An 18957-nucleotide genomic window follows, 5' to 3' on the forward strand; every position below is an offset into this window, starting at 1 on the left:
AGACCCAGGAGAAGTAGGAGATAAATTTGTCCAATTAATTGGAGCTAGACTATGAAGGTCATAGACTTGAATGCCAGACTATAGATTTGAACTTAATTCTTTTTTTTTTTTTTGGAGACGGAGTCTCACTCTGTCGTGGAGTGCAGTGGCATGATTTCGATTCACTGCAACCTCCACCTCCCAGGTTCAGGTGATTCTCCTGCCTCAGCCTCCCAAGTAGCTGGGACTACAAGCATGCGCCACAACGCCCGGCTAATTTTTGTATTTTTAGTAGAGACGGGGTTTCTCCATATTAGTCAGGCTGGTCTCGAACTCCCGACTTCAGATGATCTGCCCACCACAGCCTCCCAAAGTGCTGGGATTACAGGAGTGAGCCAGCATGCCCAGCCAATTCTTTCTTTAGTAGAGACCAACAAAATGGTTTTTGCACTTGCAGAGTGTGGGGGTCAGGAAAAGGAAGAACCTGTCTTAGCTGGTTCTTCAAAAAAACATAGTGTTGGACAGTCTGGCTTATACAAAGATGAAGAACAAAATTTCTTCCTCACAGAGTTTACTTGGCCTCAAGTAAAGAAGTAGGAGGGAAGGTTGTATGAAAATTCATACGAAGAAGCAATACATACCACTGAGGGGGACCTAGTGGAATAGGTGGCCATTTGGGAGATTCCTTGAAGGACATCCATTAAACCATGTCTCTGTTTAATTTTCCACTTCTTTCTCTAATAAATCAGCATTCAACCCAGCTCTTACAGCTCATACTTTTTAAAGCCTTCCCTTCATATGTATCCCCCTTTACAGCTATCAACCTGTGTCTTCTACATAGCCAAGTTTCTTGTTAGAGTTGGCTTTACACACTGACTCCAGTCTCTTACTTCCTATTTCATTCTTCTACCCGCTGTATTATGACTTCCCACCACCACTACTCCACCAAAGCTGTTACTACTAAGGTTGCCAGTAACTTCCAGGGTGTTAAATCCAACAAACACTCAGCTTGATACAACTGGTCACTCCCTCCTTACAAACCTCTCCTAGCTTCTTCCTACCTCACTCTAGTAGTTTTCCTCTCACCACTCACTACTGTTCTCCCACAGTTCCTCTTTGTTCTCCTTGTCTAGCTTCTCCTCCATTACCCAACCCCTAAGTGTTTAGAGTTCCTCAGAACTTGCTTCTAGGCATTTTCCTCACTCTTTACTCATCCACACAATGATCTCATACACTTGTTTTTTTCTTTAGAGAGAGTCTCACTCCGTCATCAGGCAGTGCAGTGGCATGATCATATCTCACCGTAGCCTCTAACTCCTGGGTTCAAGTGAACCTTCCTGCCTCAGCCTCCTGAAGTAGCTAGGACTATAGGCATGTGACATCATGCCCAGCTGATTTTTTATTTTTATTTTTGCAGGGATGGGGTCTTGCTATGTTGCCCAGACTGGTCAAAAACTGCTGGCCTCAAGCAAATCTTCCACCTCAGCCTTCCATAGTGCTGGGATTATAGGTGTGACCTACCACATCCAGCCTCATACACTTTAAATACCAAATATTATATGTGTGTGTATGTCATATATACATATATGTATGTCATCAAGTCCCAAATGTCTCTACCCTGCCTAGACTTCTTTCTGAACAGATCTGTATGTCCAACTTTCTACCAACATCTCCACTTGAAATCTCAGCCATCTTATACTCAACAAGTCAAAACTTGAACTCTGTCTGCTCCTCCTCCCTCTCCATGAACGGCAACTCTTGACCAGTGGCTCTAATTACAAACCCAAGTCATTTCTCACACTTTTCTCTCTCACATACCTCCTTAACATCCTCCTATTGACACCACTTCCAAAATCTACCTCAAATCCATTCTCTTCTCTCCATCACCTCCCTAATCCAAGCCACCATCACCTTTCTTGATGGCAATGGCCTCCAAATAGTTGTCCTTATTGCCACTCTTGCCTCCCTTAAATTCATTTTCCACAGAGCCAGGCTACTCATATTAAGATGCAACTCTAATCCTGAAGCTCCCTCACTTAAACCCATCTGAGAACTGCCATTTCTACTAAGGACAAAATTCACATGACATACAAGGCCCTCCATGATGTGGCCCCTGTCAATCCCTCACTCTACTGCTCACTTTTGTTCTCTGTTTTCCAGTCACACCCTTAACTGATTATTTCCAGCCTTTACACATGCTGATTCCTTCAACCTAGAACGCTTTTCCCCTCATTCTAATTACTACTCATCCTACATGTCATTTTCTCAGAAAAGCTCTCACTGAGCCTCCATCTAAATTGGGTTTCCTGTCATTCTTTCTCAAGTTGCCCTGTTCTTTTCTTTGATATAATAACCTACTGTCCTTATTTATATGTTTCTTTAACATATGCCTCTCCAAGTAGACGATAGGTTCTATGAGGTATTAATAAATTTGAATTTAACATGTCAAAAAACTAAACTCCTGATCTCCTCCCCATTAGAACTAGCCCTTCCCACGGCCTTTTCCACCTCAGTTAATGACAACTCCATCATTCTGGCTGTTCAGAACAAAAATCTCAGAATCATCTTTAACTCCTCTTTCTCTCACATTCCACATCCAGTCCCTCAGGAAATTCTGTTGTCTCCATCTTAGAATATATCCAGAATCCAGCAACTTCCCACCTTATTCCAAGCCACCATTATCTCATGCCTGGATTACTGGAAAAGTCACCTCTAATTAGTCTCCCTGCTTCTGACCTTGCCTTCCTAACTGTCATTCTCCACAGGGATAATGGAATGCCCCGTTAAACTGAAAATAGCACCCCCTATCATTGTCAATACTCCTTAACCTACTTCAAAAAATTTCCTTAACCTACTTCATTTTCTTCACAGCATTTAATCACCAGCATTTATCGTTTGCCTCCCTCAACTGAATATGACTGCCATAATGACGAGAACTTTGTTCACTAGGTGTATCCAAGCACCTACAACAGTGTCTCAATAGTTGTTAAATAAATGAATGAAAGAAGAACAGATATTATTCTGGCAAGCAGAAATTGGGGGTAGGGAGAGGGTGGAAAAGCCAAAAGTGTATCAAGTGAAGGAAATATCAGCAAAAGTCTTCCATGAAGGCAGAGAAGTGCAGAGCATGTTTAAGACCAATCTAGATAGAATATGAGGCATATCTGCAGCTGCAGTGGGGGTTAAGAGTGGAAATACAAGTTAGATCAATGCCAGATCAAAGACTTTGTATCTAATTCAATAAACAACTAGGGAAAGCAGGATCTATTTTTCTTTTCTTTTTCTTTTTTTTTTTTTTTTTGAGATGGAGTCCCCCTCTGTCACTGAAGTGCAGTGGTGCAATCTAGGCTCACTGCAACCTCCGCCTCCCAGGTTCAAGCGATTCTCCTGCCTCAGCCTCCCAAGTAGCTGAAATTACAGGCACCCGCCACCACGCCTGGCTAATTTTTTGTAGTCTTAGTAGAGACGGGGTTTCCCCATGTTGGCCAGGCTGTCTCAAACTCCTGACCTCAACTGATCCACCTGCCTCAGCCTCCCAAAGTGCTGGGATTACAGGCATGAGCCACCGCATCTGGCCCCTATTTAAAATTTGAGGCAAGAAGTATCCATTTTATTTTAGATAGATCAAAATTAGCAGATATAACATGCAACTAATTATTGAGGGAAAAGATAAAAGTTTGTTTTGGTTTGGTTTTTTTTGAGACACGGTCTCACTCTGTGGCCCAGGCTGGAGGGCAGTGACACGATTATGGATTACTACTCACTGTGGCCTCAACCTCCCAAGGTTCAGGTGATCCTCCTGCCTCAGCCCCCAAGCAACTGGGAATACAGGCACGTGCCACCACACCCAGATTTTTGTGTTTTTGCAAAACACAAAACGATGGGGTTTCCCCACGTTGCAGAGGCTGGTCTTGAACTCCTGGACTCAAGCGATCCACCCACCTTGGCCTCTCAAAATGCTGGGAGTACAGGCGTGAGTCACCATGCCTGGTCAAAAGTTTCTTTAAACAACTGATAATAAGCAGTGTAATAGAGTCAGTAATACTAGCAACCCTTAAACTGTTAGAATACAACACAAACATTTAACTCATCTCTAAATCAATTATCTCATTTAATTTCCCACTTAAATCATTTCTTAAGCTTCTATTTCAGCTAGAATAAAAAAGTGCATGAGACAAAAAAAAAAAAGTCACGTATTGTATAGGAAAAAGATGGTGCTAAGAACCTACCACCAACAACCATGGCTCATTTACTCACCATCTGACTGTCTACTTGGTTATAATAGAGCTCCTTGAACACAAGGGGCTCATTCTTACTCCTTTACCTCTCCAGCACTTAGTACATGGAAAGTATTCAATTGATGTTTGCTTCTATTATGATCCCCTATACTGTGCTCAACTGTTCCTAGGCAAAGACTGGTTTCTTATTATACTTCAACTATAAAATGGACGTATCTTACCTATTACATAGATATTGAAGGAAGAAATTAATACTGAAAAATAACTTTCATTTTTAGAATAGATTTCTCCTAAAGAGCACAAGAGGAGGATCTACCTTCAAACCATTTAATCAATATCCATTCTAGGTGATGGCACATTTCATGTCATACTTTCATGACCTGCTTTCTTCCACCAAAGATCAAATGTTCTAAAGAAGATATAGGCAAAATCTGAGTTTCTTTTATAAAACCTAAATAAATTTTCTTTAAAGCAACTCACTTAATTCAACACACGTTACATATCAGATCAGCGCTCATTCTTCACTCATTCAAGTCTTCTGTCATGAACAGCATTAAAATATTATATATAAATTCTCAATAATTCATGCAAGCAAAAATAAAAATAAAAATAAAAATAAATAAATAATAATTCATGCAAACTTATAAAAAAAAAGACTAAGGGCCGGGCATGATGGCTCATGCCTGTAATCCCAGAACTTTTGGAAGGCCAAGGCGGGCAGATCACCAGAGGTCAGGAGTTCGAGATCAGCCTGGCGAACAACGGCGAAACCCTGTCTCTACTAAAAATACAAAAATAAGCCAGGCATGGTGGTACGTGTCTCTAGTCCCAGCCAGTCGGGAGGCTGAGGCAAGAGAATCACTTGAACCAGGAGGTGGAGGTTGCAGTGAGCCGAGATCGCACCAGTGCACCCCAGCCTGGGCGACAGAGTGAGACTCTGCCTCAAAAAAAAAAAATTATCTGGGTGTGGTGGCAGGCGCCTATAATCCCAGCTACTTGGGAGGCTGAGGTAGGAGAATCGCTCAAACCCAGGAGGCAGAGGTTGCAGTGAGCTGAGATTGAACCACTGCATCCAGCCAGGGAGAAAGAACGAGGAAAAAAAAAAAAAAAAAGACTAGGACATACAATAGCAACAACTATCTCTGGTCAAGGGGTTATAAGTAATTTTTATTTTATTTATGCTTTTCTATTGTTTTCTAAGTTGTCTAGAGTAAATACATACAGCTTTTATAACTGGAAAAAAGACACTTTTTTAAAAAGAGCAAAATACACACAATGAATATACTAGAAAGCAGAAGGAAATGACATTACCTTTTCAAACTTAGGACCAATATTTAAACTAAAACAGAGAAAGGCTAAATAGGGCTGGGCACGGTGGCTCACGCCTGTAATCACAGCACTTTGAGAGGCTGAGGTGGGAGAACTGCTTGAGCCCTGGAGTTTGAGACCAGCCTGGGCAACACTGAGAAACCCCATCTCTACAAAAAGCAGCCAAGCACTGTGGCATGCGCCTGTGGTCCCAGCTACTTGGAAGGCTGAGGTGAGAGGATCACTTGAGCCCAGGAGGTTGGGGTTGCAGTGAGCCGTGATTGCACCAGCGCACTCCAGCCTGGGCCACAGAGGAAGACTGTGTCTCAAAAAAAAAGAAAGAAAAGAAAAAAGAAGGGAAGAAAAAGAAAAAATTTCATTTCAGTCTTGGGTGTGTGTTATGGTCAAGGCTTAAATTTAATTTCTTAAGTGTAATCACCTTCTTGTTTTTCCTAATTAGTCTGTTTTCACAGCTACCACTTTTTCTGTTTTCCTAGGTAGCACAATAATCTAGTTTGGTTCACCTTTAGTTTTTTTGTAGAGACAGGGTCTCACTATGTTGCTCAGGCTGGTCTCGAACTCCTGGGCTCAAATGATCCTCCTGCCCCAGCCTCCCAAAGTGCTGGGGTTACAGGCATGTGCCACCACGCCTGGTCCATCTTTAGTTTTTAATGAATATTCACTCTTGTAATCCACCACCTGTTCTCTACTTCCAAAATAAAGTAACTGGTTGTTAGCAGAAGAAAACATGCAGAGAATTCACAAATCCTTAAAAGTTCTTAAGGCCACGTGCAGTGGCTCATGCCTGTAATCCCAACACTTTGCGAGGTCAAGGCAGGCAGACCATCTAAGGTCAAGAGTTCAAGATCAGCCTACCCAACATGGTGAAACCCCGTCTCTACTAAAAAGACAAAAACTAGGCCAGGCGTGGTGGCTCACGTCTGTAATCCCAGCACTTTGGGAGGCCGAGGCAGGCGGATCACCTGAGGTCTAGAGGTACAGACCAGCCTGACCAACATGGAGAAACCCCATCTCTACTAAAAATACAAAATTAGCTGGGTGTGGTGGTGCATGCCTGTAATCTCAGCTACTTGGGAGGCTGAGGCAGGAGAATTGCTTGAACCTAGGAGGCGGAGGTTGCGGTGAGCAGAGATCGTGCCATTGCACTCCAGCCTGGGCAACAAGAGCGAAACTCCGTCTCAAAAAAAAAAAATTAAAAAAAAAACTAGTCAGGCATGGTGGTGGGTGTCTGTAATCCCAGCTACTCAGGAGGCTGAGGCAGGAGAATCGCTTGAACCCGGGAGGCGGAGGTTGCAGTGAGCCAAGATCACGCCACTGCACTCCAGCCTAGGCGACAGAGTGAGACTCCATTTCAAAAAAAAAAAGTTCTTAATTACCTCAGCTTTCATCTGATTGTTTGGTTTTGTATTCTCCAACATTTGTTCAGATTCTCTTTTTTCTTCTCCCACATACACAAATAAATAGCTATGCTGCACAGTGGTAAAATTCAATACTTAAGTTATTACAGGTGATTGACTAACTATATTATAATGAGAACTAAATCTTTTCATGAGTTATTCACATGTAAGTTGGAAGTAATAATTTTGTTACCAAAAAAAGAGAAAGAAAACCTGTCATACTCCTAGTTTATTTCAGCTTCAAGAAACAGCTTGTATTTCAACTTCAAGAAAAGCAAAGAAACCTATGAAAGGATGCTTAAAGGTACAAAATATATGCATGTTGAACTCAGGTCCGTTCCTGGCCCTGGTTCTAATAGTTACTTTTTCAAAACATTAATGTTAGCAGGGCGCGGTGGCTCACGCCTGTAATCCCAGCACTTTGGGAGGCCGAGGCGGGCGGATCACGAGGTCAGGAGATCAAGACCATCCTAGCTAACACGGTGAAACCCCATCTCTACTAGAAATAGAAAAAATTAGCCAGGCGTGGTGGCGGGCGCCTGTAGTCCCAGCTACTCGGAAGGCTGAGGCAGGAGAATGGCGTGAACCCGGGAGGCGGAGCTTGCAGTGAGCAGAGATCGCGTCACTGCACTCCAGCCTGGGCGACAGAGCAAGACTCCGTCTCAAAAAAAAAAAAAAAAAAAAAAAAAATCAAAAAATTAGGTGGGCATGGTGGCACGTGCCTGTAGTCCCAGCTACTCAGGAGGCTGAGGCAGGAGAATCGCTTGAAACCAGGAGGCGGAGGTTGCAGTGAGCCAAGATCGCACCACTGCACTCCAGCCTGGGCAACAAGAGCAAAACTCCATCTCAAAAAAAAAGTTAAAATTCAAGATACTCCTAGTCTACATTTGATACAATTTTCAAATACAGTCTTATTTATCTGCACTAAGTTGTCACTTTCATAAATTAGACTAACATATTATCCTGGTTTTATTATTTTTTTTAATTTTGTTTTTTGGTTTTATTTTAAATAAAGGAAAAAACAGAAACCATATAAGGCTAATTATATGGATAGCTCTTTTCTTTTTTTTTTAAGAGATAGGATCTCCGTCGGTCACCCAGGCCAGAGTGCAGTGGCACAATCATAGCTCACTGCAGCCTTGAACTTCTAGGCTCAAGTGATCCTCCGGCCTCAGCCTGCCAAAGCTAGGTCTAGAGGCACTCACCACCACCACCAGACCAGACTAATTTTTTTTTTTTTTTTTTTTTTTTTTGAGACAGAGTCTCACTGTTGCCCAGGCTGGAGTGCAGTGGTGTGATCTTAGCTCACTGCAACCTCCGCCTCCCGGGTTCAAGAGATTCTCCTGCCTCAGCCTCCTGAGTAGCTGGGATTACAGGCGTGCACCATCATGCCTAGCTAATTTTTGTATTTTTAGTAGAGATGGGGCCAGGAGTGGTAGCTCACGCCTGTAATCCCAGTACTTTGGGAGGCCGAGGTGGGCAGATCATGAGGTCAGGAGTTCAAGAGAAGCCTGACCAACATGGTGAAACCCCATCTCTACTAAAAATACAAAAATTTAGTTTTTATAGAGATGAGGTCTCACTATTTTGCCCAGCCTATAATTTTTTTTTTTTTTTTTTTTGAGACGGAGTCTTACTCTGTCGCCCAGGCTGGAGTGCAGTAACACAATCTCAGCTCACTGCAACCTCCGCCTCCCAGGTTAAAGCAATTCTCCTGCCTCAGCCTCCCGAGTAGCTGGGATTACAGGCGCCCACCACCACGCCCAGCTGATTTTTGTATTTTTAGTAGAGACAGGGATTCACCATGTTGGCCAGGCTGGCCTTGAACTCCTGACCTCAGGCGATCCACCCACCTCGGTCTCCCAAAGTGCTGGGATTACAGGTGTGAGCCACGGCAGCGGGCCTATCATTGTTATTTCTTATTTCTTATACCAATATCTGGAACTGACCACTGAGAGATAAGAGGCAAGTCTCGAAATAGACAATATAATTAAAAGCCACGAGAAAATTCACTAGCTGATGCCCTAAATTACATTTACATGTCTTAAATCATCCTTGGACAATAGGTAACCATGACCTAATGTCATTTTCCTTCAGAAAGTCCCTTTCCATTCTCTATGCATGCATCTAAAACGGGCAAACCCATCCTAGCTTACTCCTCTACTTGACCAAAATCTTAACTCATGCCTTAATCACACTTCCCATCCTGCCTAACACATTTTCCTTTTATGGACTCACAATTCCCTACTCAGGGGACATCAGAACACGGAGGCTCCACAGCTCTAACGAAACAGGAAGCGGGAAAGGATGGCTCACCATCCTTACTTACTGGCTTCTAGGCACCTCTGCAGGCATCTTCCCAAACCAACTGTGACTTTTCCTGACAGCCAGGTTCTTCTCCCAATTGCCTCTTTCCTATCATTATTCATACTCTGTTAAGCTTTTCGTGTGCTCAGTCTCCTAGGCTCAAAGCCTCCTGCCTCTTCCCCATTCTAGGCTCCTTTCTCACAGGTTTTTACATTAAACCAAAATCATCAAATTTGGCCTTTGCCAAAAGTAGCATTGTTAGGTCTTCAGGAACAGCTCAGGCAAAAAGTTAAAATAATAGGTTTTCATTAACTTCATACTTTACGTTCATTTCTGTCTCCTGAATTTCCCCCCCGGAAACCTCAAATGAATGGCAAATCAATTAGATTCAAGGTAATATTGTCTGAATATTGAGTTAGCTTTTGTTAATTACCAGAACAGTTTTCAGCATCATTTCCTATAGAAAATTTATTTCATTTTTTTCTGTTAGAAAAAACAAAGATGGGGGGAAGTTTGAAGCCTGTCCTTGAAACAATATAAAGAATTCCCACTTTAAACTGTCAAAACAGTCCATCTGTACAATCCATTTGCACCTTCCCAAGTGCCACTGAAAAGTTATTAAACAGACAGCAATCCAAAAACACAGGAAAGTGTGGGGAGAATGAAAAAAGTTAGGAAAATGTATACATTAACAAAAACCCAAGTTAGGTTTTAAAAGTCTCATCCTCAACTTTTAAATAACTTGTCTCCCTGGCACTATAGATCTGAATCACTCCTGGTTCCTTCTTAGGTATCAATCTCCCAATTGTTTCCTGCATAAGGAGTTTCCACATGATGTCAAAACTCACATTCCCATTCTTGGCTATTCTGAACCCACCTATTCACCTCCTTTTTCAAGGTCAAGTTTAAGCCTCCTTCCATCTTTCCCCATGTCTCCTAGCCCTACTTAATGTGAGCCCCACTTGACTCTTTAAGCATGGACCATCTTGTATTGTTTTCTTTCCAATAAAATTTGTAAACCTAAAGAAATTAACTGTTTAATAATTTCTTATATCTTCCATAGTACTTAACTCAGTATTAGCACTTAGTTCACACCGGTACATTCTTTAAGTCATAGTTAGAAGAGACCTTTGTGATCATCTAGCCCAAGCCCTTCTTTTATACCTTGCTTATATAAAGTATTCTTGACTCTAAGAATTCCACTATTTACTTGTTTTAGAACAGTGGTTCTTAGCCTTGGTTTAGGAATTTCCAGAAAAAAAGCCTCACATTAGAATTTTTTACTGTAATTTCAAGGATTTACAGAACTCCCTGATCCTACTAATAGAGCCCACATTTAAAAATAATATACTATTAGGCTGGGCGCGGTGGCTCACGCCTGTAATCCCAGCACTTCGGGAGGCCAAGGCGGGCAGATCACGAGGTCAGGAGATCGAGACCATCCTGACAAACACGGTGAAACCCCATCTCTACTAAAAATACAAAAATTAGCTGAGCATGGTGGCACGCGCCTGTAGTCCCAGCTACTCCAGAGGCTGAGGCAGAAGAATCGCTTGAACCCGGGAAGCAGAGGTTGCAGTGAGCCAAGATTGCGCCACTGCATTCCAGTCTGGCGACAGAGCGAGACTCCGTCTCAAAAAATAATAATAATAATAAACTATTATTGATGACAAAAGCAGGTGTTTACTATGTGTCAAGCACTCTTCCTAAAGCTTTATATAGGATGGTATACGGTTAGACCACACTTGCCAGCCTCTCTTGCAGATGAAGCTATGTGATTAAGTTCTCTCCAGTAGAATGTGACCGGAAATAACAGGTAGAACTTCTGAGCTGGGGCCCTTAAGATGTGCTTCCTCCATATTTTCCACCCCCCACTGGCAACAGACAGTACTTGTCACCCACCAACTTTGACAATTCAGAAGAGGACAATGCTCTGGGAGTTAGTGGACAAATAAGCTAGAAAGAGCCCGGGTCCCTTAATGACTCTGAGGAGGAAAGCCACCCTAACATCTAAGACATTCTCCTGGACTGAGGGGTGAGAAATAAACTTCCATCATATTTGAACCACTGTTTGTGGGGGGATAACTTATTACAGCAACTTAAACTACCCTAACTAATATGCACAGATTAACAGTTTTAATCCCCTCAGTAACCACATAAAATTGTTATTATTATTATCCTGATATTAGAAGTTAGGAAACTGAAGCACTGAGAGCTTAAAAACTTGCCTGACATACTAGAAGCCAGATTCAAGTCAAGCAGTGTGGCTCCAGAGTCCATGCACATTAGGAACCTCTGCCAAATATCTCAAAAGAAACAGACTCTTATGTGTTATGCCACTCTGCACCAGATTAACTTTTTACAAACACCACCCCAATCCCAGCAGCTTGGTGACTACTTGCTGACAGTGATCATCCCAGTTCACAGTGGCACAAGAAGTTTAAATTGCAGCCCATAAAACTGAACTCCGCAAAGGAATTACTTTCTGTTTTTTGATTTGATTGTTTTTGAGACAGAGTCTTGCTCTTGTCCCTCAGGCTGGAGTGCAATGGCACAATCTCGGCTCACTGCAATCTCCGCTTCCCGGGTTCAAGTGATTCTCCTGCCTCAGACTCCCGAGTAGCCGGGATTACAGGCGCCCGCCACCACGACCGGCTAATTTTTGTATTTTTAGTAGAGACGGGGTTTTGCCATGTTGGCCAAGCTGGATGGAGAAACCCCATCTCTATTACTCTCATTTGTGGTTCAAGAGTTAATATTTAGTTTTACCCAAACAAAAATCTTGGTTCCCCAAATTCTGGACATAGCCAAGAAGAAACACTAGTAAATATATAAAAGACTGGCACGGTGGCTCACGCCTGTAATCCCAGCACTTTGGGAGGCCGAGGCGGGTGGATCACTAGGTCAGGAGTTCAAGACCAGCCTGGCCAACATAGTGAAACCCCGTCTCTACTAAAAATACAAATTAGCTCCTCATCTCTACTAAAAATACAAAAAATTAGCTGGCCATGGTGGCGGGTGCCTGTAACCCCAGCTACTCGGGAGTCTGCGGCATGAGAATCGCTTGAACTCAGGAGACAGAGGTTGCAGTGAGCCAAGATCGTGCCACTGCACTCCAGCCCGGGTAACAGTGCAAGACTCCATCTCAAAAAAAAAAAAAAAAAAGACTGGAAGTATTAAATGGAGAAAAAAAGAGGTGAGTACATAAAATTACACTGGGTTTGGAGACTGGAGGCTAGAGAAATCAGGATGAAGAACCATGCTTTGATGCTCCAACCATCGGGATCTCAGTAAGTGGTTTCTAATTCCAAAGCATGGTAGAGACATACATTGACAACAAAATGCTCAACAACAGAATTCTCTGAAAGAAGGGCACAATCTCATTTCAAACATTTGGCATCCTCTTAAGTTGCAGGCACTCTGAACCATATGCACACCCTATCCTCAAGGAATTTACTGTCTATCTAGTAGGGGAGATCTGCCTATAAATACATATTCATACAAAATTATACACAACTAGCATTTATTTGCTTACTGTGTACTAGACATTGTTCTAAGATTGTTGCACACTACATATATTAATTTATCCCATAGGACTGTTCTACTAATATCCCAACTGTGCAGATGTGGCACAGACAGGTTTAAGTGATGTATCCTGGGATACACAATTAGTAACTAGACATATTGGATTAGAAACTCAGGCAGTAGGCCAGGCTCGGTGGCTCACGCCTGTAATCCCAGCACTTTTGGAGGCCAAGGCAGGCTGATCACCTGAGGTCAGGAGTTCGAGACAAGCCTGACCAACATGGAGAAACCCTGTCTCTACTAAAAATACAAAATTAGCCAGGTGTGGTGGTGCACGCCTGTAGTCCCAGCCACTCGGGAGGCTGAGGGGTAACAAGAGCAAAACTCCGTCTTAAAAAAAAAAAAAAAAAAAAGAAAGAAAGAAACCCAGATTACAAGGGACCTTATGCCCTTGCTAAAAGGTCTCAAATATACCGTATCTGTTGGTGGTTCCCAGCTGGAAATATATACACCTACCAGGCTCCTCTGAGTGGGGTAGAGAGCATCTCCACCGTTGAGGATGATTGCCATTACAAGCCTTTGTTGTTTTCCTCCCGAGACAGGGTCTTGCTCTGTCACCCAGATTGGAGTGCAGGTACATGATCATAAGCTCACTGCAGCCTCGAACTCCTGGGCTCTAACAATCCTCCCACCCGCAGCCTCTAGGGCTAGGGCTACAGGCGTGGGCCACCAGGCCCAGCTTAGTTACTTACTTATTTATTTAGAGATAGGGTCTCACCCAAGCTGGAGTGCAGTGGCATGATCACGGCTCACAGCAACCTCTGCCTCCCAGGCTAAAGGAATCCTCCCACCTCAGCTGGGACCACAGGCATGTATCACCACACCCAGCTAATTTTTTATATTTTTTGTAGAGATGGAGTTTTGCTACGTTGCCCAGGCTGGTCTCGAACTCCTAGGCTCAAGAGATCCGCCTGCCTCAGCCTCCCAAAGTACTGGGATTACAGGCATGAGCCACTGTGCCTGGCAATTTTTTAAATAGTTTTTGTAGAGACAGGGTCTCGCCATGTTGCCCAGGCTGGTCTAGAACTCCTGCGCTCAAAAGATTCATCCTCCTTGGCCTCCTACAGTGCTAGGATTACAGGCGTGAGCCACTACAGCCCAGCTGCCTTTTTTACTTTTGAGAGGGCATCCTATCTATCCTCCAGATGATGAGGGTAAAACAAAACAAAAACAAACCAAAAAAACCATCCTGCTGTTATATAGATGACAGGGAGTTAATGGGCTCACAGGCAGACAACTCCAAAAACTACTCACAAGGAAGGAAATGCAGTTGTGAGTTCAGTCATACTATTTGAGAAGGTGCTCATCTCTCTCTCTCTTAAATGTGAAGCTCAGTGCTAGCTAGACAGGTAGGCTCAAAGCCCCATTACATCTCTTGGCCTTTCCCCTAGCGCCACCACCAAATTTCTAATTTCTATACATGCTATGTGCTTCAACTGTAAATAGTTTTCTTTTACAAACTCAGATACCTCTTGGCAGGTTAACACTGTTCAACATACCACTCTGGACAACCACAGCCTCTGCACCCTCTCTACTTTCTTTTTTTTTTTTTTAATTTTTATTTTTTGAGATGCAGTCTCGCTCTGTCGCCCAGGCTGGGGTGCAGTGGCACTATCTCGGCTCACTGCAACCACCGCCTCCCAGGTTCAAGCAATTCTCCTGCCTCAGTCTCCCGAGTAGCTGGGATTACAGCCATGCACCACTATGCGTGGCTAATTTTTGTATTTTTAGTAGAAATGTGGTTTCGCCATGTTGCCCAGGCTGGTCTCAACCTCAAGTGATCCACCCGCCTCCGCCTCCCAAAAGGCTGGGATTACAGGAGTGTGCCGCCACACCTGGTCCACTGCTTTCAAAATAACTATATTTACAAGGGTATTTCCCCCATTTGCATTTCCCACACATAGGTTTTGAGAAGAGATCAAGAATGCCCTTTACCACATTTTACCTGTCCTTTTTTCCCCTTTCAAACAAACCGGTCTAGGGGCCAAGCACAGAGGCTCAAGCCTGTAATCCCAGCACTTTGGGAGGCCAAGGCAGGCAGATCACTTAAGGTCAGGAGTTTGAGACCAGCCTGGCCAACATGGTAAAACCCAGTCTCTTCTAAAATACAAAAATCAGCCAGGCGTAGTGGTGCATGTGCTCCTCAGAAGGCAAAGGCAGAAGAATCACTTGAACCTGGGAGGCAGAGGGTGCAGTGAGCCGAGATCACGCCACTGCACTCCAGCAGCCAGGGTGACAGAGCGAAACACCATCTCAAAAAAAAAAAAAAAAAAACTGATCTGTATCAGTGCAAAGTTTGCCTATCTTGAATCACTGGGTAGCAGAAAACATTTCTTATTTCACAAATGAGACAAACAAGGCTTAAAGAGTGAAAACAAACTACCTAGGGTAACCCAACCAAGGAGTAAAGAACTGTGACTTGAACACTGATTCTCTGCCACCAAGCCCAATGAGAAAGGCTTACAACTAGTGGTAGGAAGGATGATTTTCAGTGGTTCTCAACACAAATATGAAAAACAGAAAGGGGATGCAAGTGACTCAAGTTTGGAAAACTGCACCACGCCCCTCTGCTATTTTAACTGAAAGATGAAATTAATAGTAAGCAGGGCGTTAAGCACTGATCTCTTCCTAATTCAGATACTTAATTTTTGTCTTCTTTGATTAGCTCCTCCAATAGAATAATAGAATGCTGAATAGAGCCATAGCTGATAATAGCTTTATCTTTTTTTTTTTTTTTTTTTTTTTGAGACGAAGTCTCACTCTGTCGCCCAGGCTGGAGTGCAGTGACTTGATCTTGGCTCACTCCAACCTTCGCCTCCCTGGTTCAAGCGATTCTCATGCCTCAGCCTCCCGAATAGCTGGGCCCACCACCATGCCTGGCTAATTTTTCTATTTTTAGTAGAGACAGGGTTTCACCATGTTGGCCAGGATGGTCTCGATCTCCTGACCTCGTGATCTGCCCGCCTCAGCCTCCCAAAGTGCTGGGATTACAGGCGTGAGCCACAGCGCCCGGCCTCCTTCCTTTCTTGTATTTCAGGTTCCTTCCTACATTCTACGCATCTCAAAGTACTATATCTGCCACTCAAAGTAACCGAAACGCTTTGATATTTTGGGGGTTCTATACCTGTCTGCTGTTTCAGTTCCCTGGACCAAAAAAAAAAAAAAAAAAAAAAATCGAAAATTGACAATTGAAAGAAAATCCTAAGGCAAACACTGTTCCAGTCATTACTGAAGACTGCAGAGGTAAATGCAGATTATTTCTTTTCTCCATCTCTTTTGTTTGAGACAGGGTCTTGCTCTGTCGCCCAGGCTGGAATGCAGTGGTGCGACGTGGCTCACTGCAGCCTCGACCTCCCGGGCTCAAGCGGTTCTCCCACCGCAGCCTCCAGAGTAGTACAGGCGCGTAACATCGCTCCCAGCTAATTTTTGAATTTTTTTGTAGAGACAGGGTTTCGCCATCTTGTTCAGGCTGGACTCGAACTTTTGAACTCAAGTAATCCTCCCACCTCGGCCTCCGAAAGTGCTGCGATTACAGGCATGAGCCACCGCGCCCAGCCCTTCTCTATCTCTTAAACACATCCTGAAATGTCCTTTCTTTAAAGTAAAAACTCGGGGGAAAAAAAGAACCCAATAGTTCTAGATGACCATTTACTTTCCGGTATGTTGCCTAGCTCTGAATGAGCCTGGCTTTTTAAGTGGCTGGAAGAAGCTCAAAGTGTTTTTTTTAAGTTTTGAGGGAAGGAGCTGGATCCAGATGTTTATAACTTCGACTCTCTCCTTTGCTAAAATAAAAAGTATTAAAGAGAAAAGCAAAGGAAGAGGGGTAGTATGTGTAAGCAAATAAATTCCACGACATGAAAGCTGAAGACACAAGGGAAAACCAACCCTTTAAAGCCCAAGCAAGTTAAGAATTCTCTCCCTCAATTTCTTTCAAAACAAAAGGGCACACACAATCCTTCCCGAAGCAGCAACGCCGGGGGGAGAAGCCAAAATGTTGCATCATACAGAACACTCCGCGCTTGAGAAACGAGAAAGCCAGTAAATGCCCAAGACAGAAAAACACAAGTTGGGAATCTCGGTCTTTTCCGAAGGTCCAAGAGCACCTGCTCTTTGGTAAATTTGTTTAAGATTGCATCGAAAATTAAAGTTTCCGTTTCAGACCAGTGGGGAGCAAATGCTTTTTCAAAAACGCGTTCAAACAAGTTCGTTTGAAAGCTCATCGGGCGGCCGGCCGCAGTTCGGGCTCCGGGCGGCGGAGCGGAGCGCTGGGGAGCGGGTGGGGCCGGGCCCCGGCGCCCGGGCGGGGGGTGGTGACAGGACCCGCGCGCGCCCGGCGCTGGGGCCCCGGGGCAGGCAAGTCCCGCCCGTGGGCTCTTCCCGACCCACCCGGGCGCGGGACGCTGGTCTGGCGTCCGCCGATGCCTACGCGCTGGAGACGGTGGCCGCCGCCCGGGTCCCCAACCCGGACCCCTCGACGGGCCCTCGGAGGCGGGAAGGCGCGGGCGGCCCCCAGACAATGGGCCGGGGGCGCGGGAGCCCGCAGCGGGACGGGTGCTGGCGCCGAGCGGGGGCGCCTCAGGAGAGCCCCGGGACGCCGCTCCCCGCAGCCGGGAGGGAGCCGGGGGATCTGCCGGGCGGGACCGCAAGGCGAGCGCTCACCTTGACGAAGAGCTCGATGAGGGGCTCTTTGTCCTCCTCCTTCAGCCCATTCAGCGGCATCGACAACGCCATGGCCGGCTCGGCTGCGCTCCGCGAACGGCGAGGGCTGCTGCTGCTGCTGCTGCTGCTTCTGCTCCGGTACTGCTCCGGCTGCCGGTTCCCGCCGTGCTGCTCGCTGGACTGTCCGGCGTCGAGCTGGCCACGGCTTCAGCTCCTCAGCACCGCCCCACGCCCCCCGCGCCACTCTGAGCCAGCCGCAGCCCGAGCCGCTTCAAACGGCTGGGAGGGGCGCCGGGGGCGGGGCCTCGGGCTGTAGGCAGGGCCAAGGCGCGGCGCCTCGGGACTCTCCGGGGAAAATAAGGCGGCAGGAGCACGGGGGCGTGGCCTCGAGCGGGGAAGGCGGAGGGACCGCTCCGGAGCCGAAGAAAGGACCTCTGCGGCGCCCCACAGCTGGTAGGGGGCGTGGCTTTGGTGGGCGGTACAAAGCTCAGGCTCTGGCGGGCGGGACCCGGGTACGCCTCTCTAGGGGACTGGCGCGGGGGGGAAAGGGGGGGAGGAATTCCCCAGGGGCCCGAGCCTGACACTGCCTCCCGCCGCAGCGCCTGCGCGTCCTCCGCAGCTGCTGCTGTTGCTGTGCCAGGTGACCTCATGCCTCGGCCGGCCTGGGGAAGCTAGGAGGCACCTCCTACCCACTCCCCCGCTGCAGCACCCCAGGACTCATCGCCCTTTCCCGCAGCGGCCACCTCCCCAAGTCCCTCTATTACGCGGAGTTGCCTTTTCCAAGACAACTTACTGGAAAGTTTTCATCGCCTGGGGAACACCTTTTTCTTCTGCCTCTGACTTCGTTTTTCCCTTTGACGCTCCTGATCGTTTCGATCTTGGCAGCCAGCATATTCACAAATATATACATATATATTATATATATATGTATATATATATTTTTTTTTGAGACGGAGTCTGGCTCTATCGCCTAGGCTGGAGTGCAGTGGCGCGATCTCGGCTCACTGCAAACTCTGCCCCGGGTTCACGCCATTCTCCTGCCTCAGCCTCCCGAGTAGCTGGGACTACAGGCACCCGCCACCGCGCCCGGCTAATTTTTTGTATTTTTAGTAGAGACGGGGTTTCACCGTGTTAGTCAGGATGGTCTCGATCTCCTGACCTCGTGATCCGCCCGCCTCGGCCTCCCAAAGTGCTGGGATTACAGGCGTGAGCCACCGCGCCGGGCGCATATTCACAAATATTTATGAAACCTTACTGTGTTTCAGGCTCTGAGCTAGCCCTTGGAGAGTAACAACTCCCAAAGCTCAAGATCTTGAACTGCAATCTCAGTGCCTGCAGGCCACTAAGGACTTCCAAGTCGTTGTCCATCTTGTTCCCCACTGCCCACACCCATTTCTTCCCCCCGGCTCACCTGTCAAATTTTAGTGTGCATCAGAATCACCTAGGTGCTACACGCAGCCCCG

At 45.6% G+C, this 18957-nt stretch overlaps 1 protein-coding gene across 1 annotated transcript in view; it reads right to left on the reverse strand.

Annotated features, from left to right (window-relative positions):
• CLIC4 (chloride intracellular channel 4) overlaps window positions 1–18015 on the reverse strand; it is a 95300-nt gene extending 77285 nt beyond the window's left edge. Inside the window, exon 1 of the mRNA XM_001168510.7 lies at window positions 17495–18015. Coding sequence (XP_001168510.2) covers window positions 17495–17566 — 72 coding nt within the window. The 5' untranslated portion in view covers window positions 17567–18015. The remainder of the gene's footprint in view (window positions 1–17494) is intronic.
• Window positions 18016–18957: the final 942 nt, after the last annotated feature.

This window comes from Pan troglodytes, chromosome 1, assembly GCF_028858775.2.
Source record: "Pan troglodytes isolate AG18354 chromosome 1, NHGRI_mPanTro3-v2.0_pri, whole genome shotgun sequence".
NCBI classification, from domain to species: Eukaryota; Metazoa; Chordata; class Mammalia; order Primates; family Hominidae; genus Pan; species Pan troglodytes.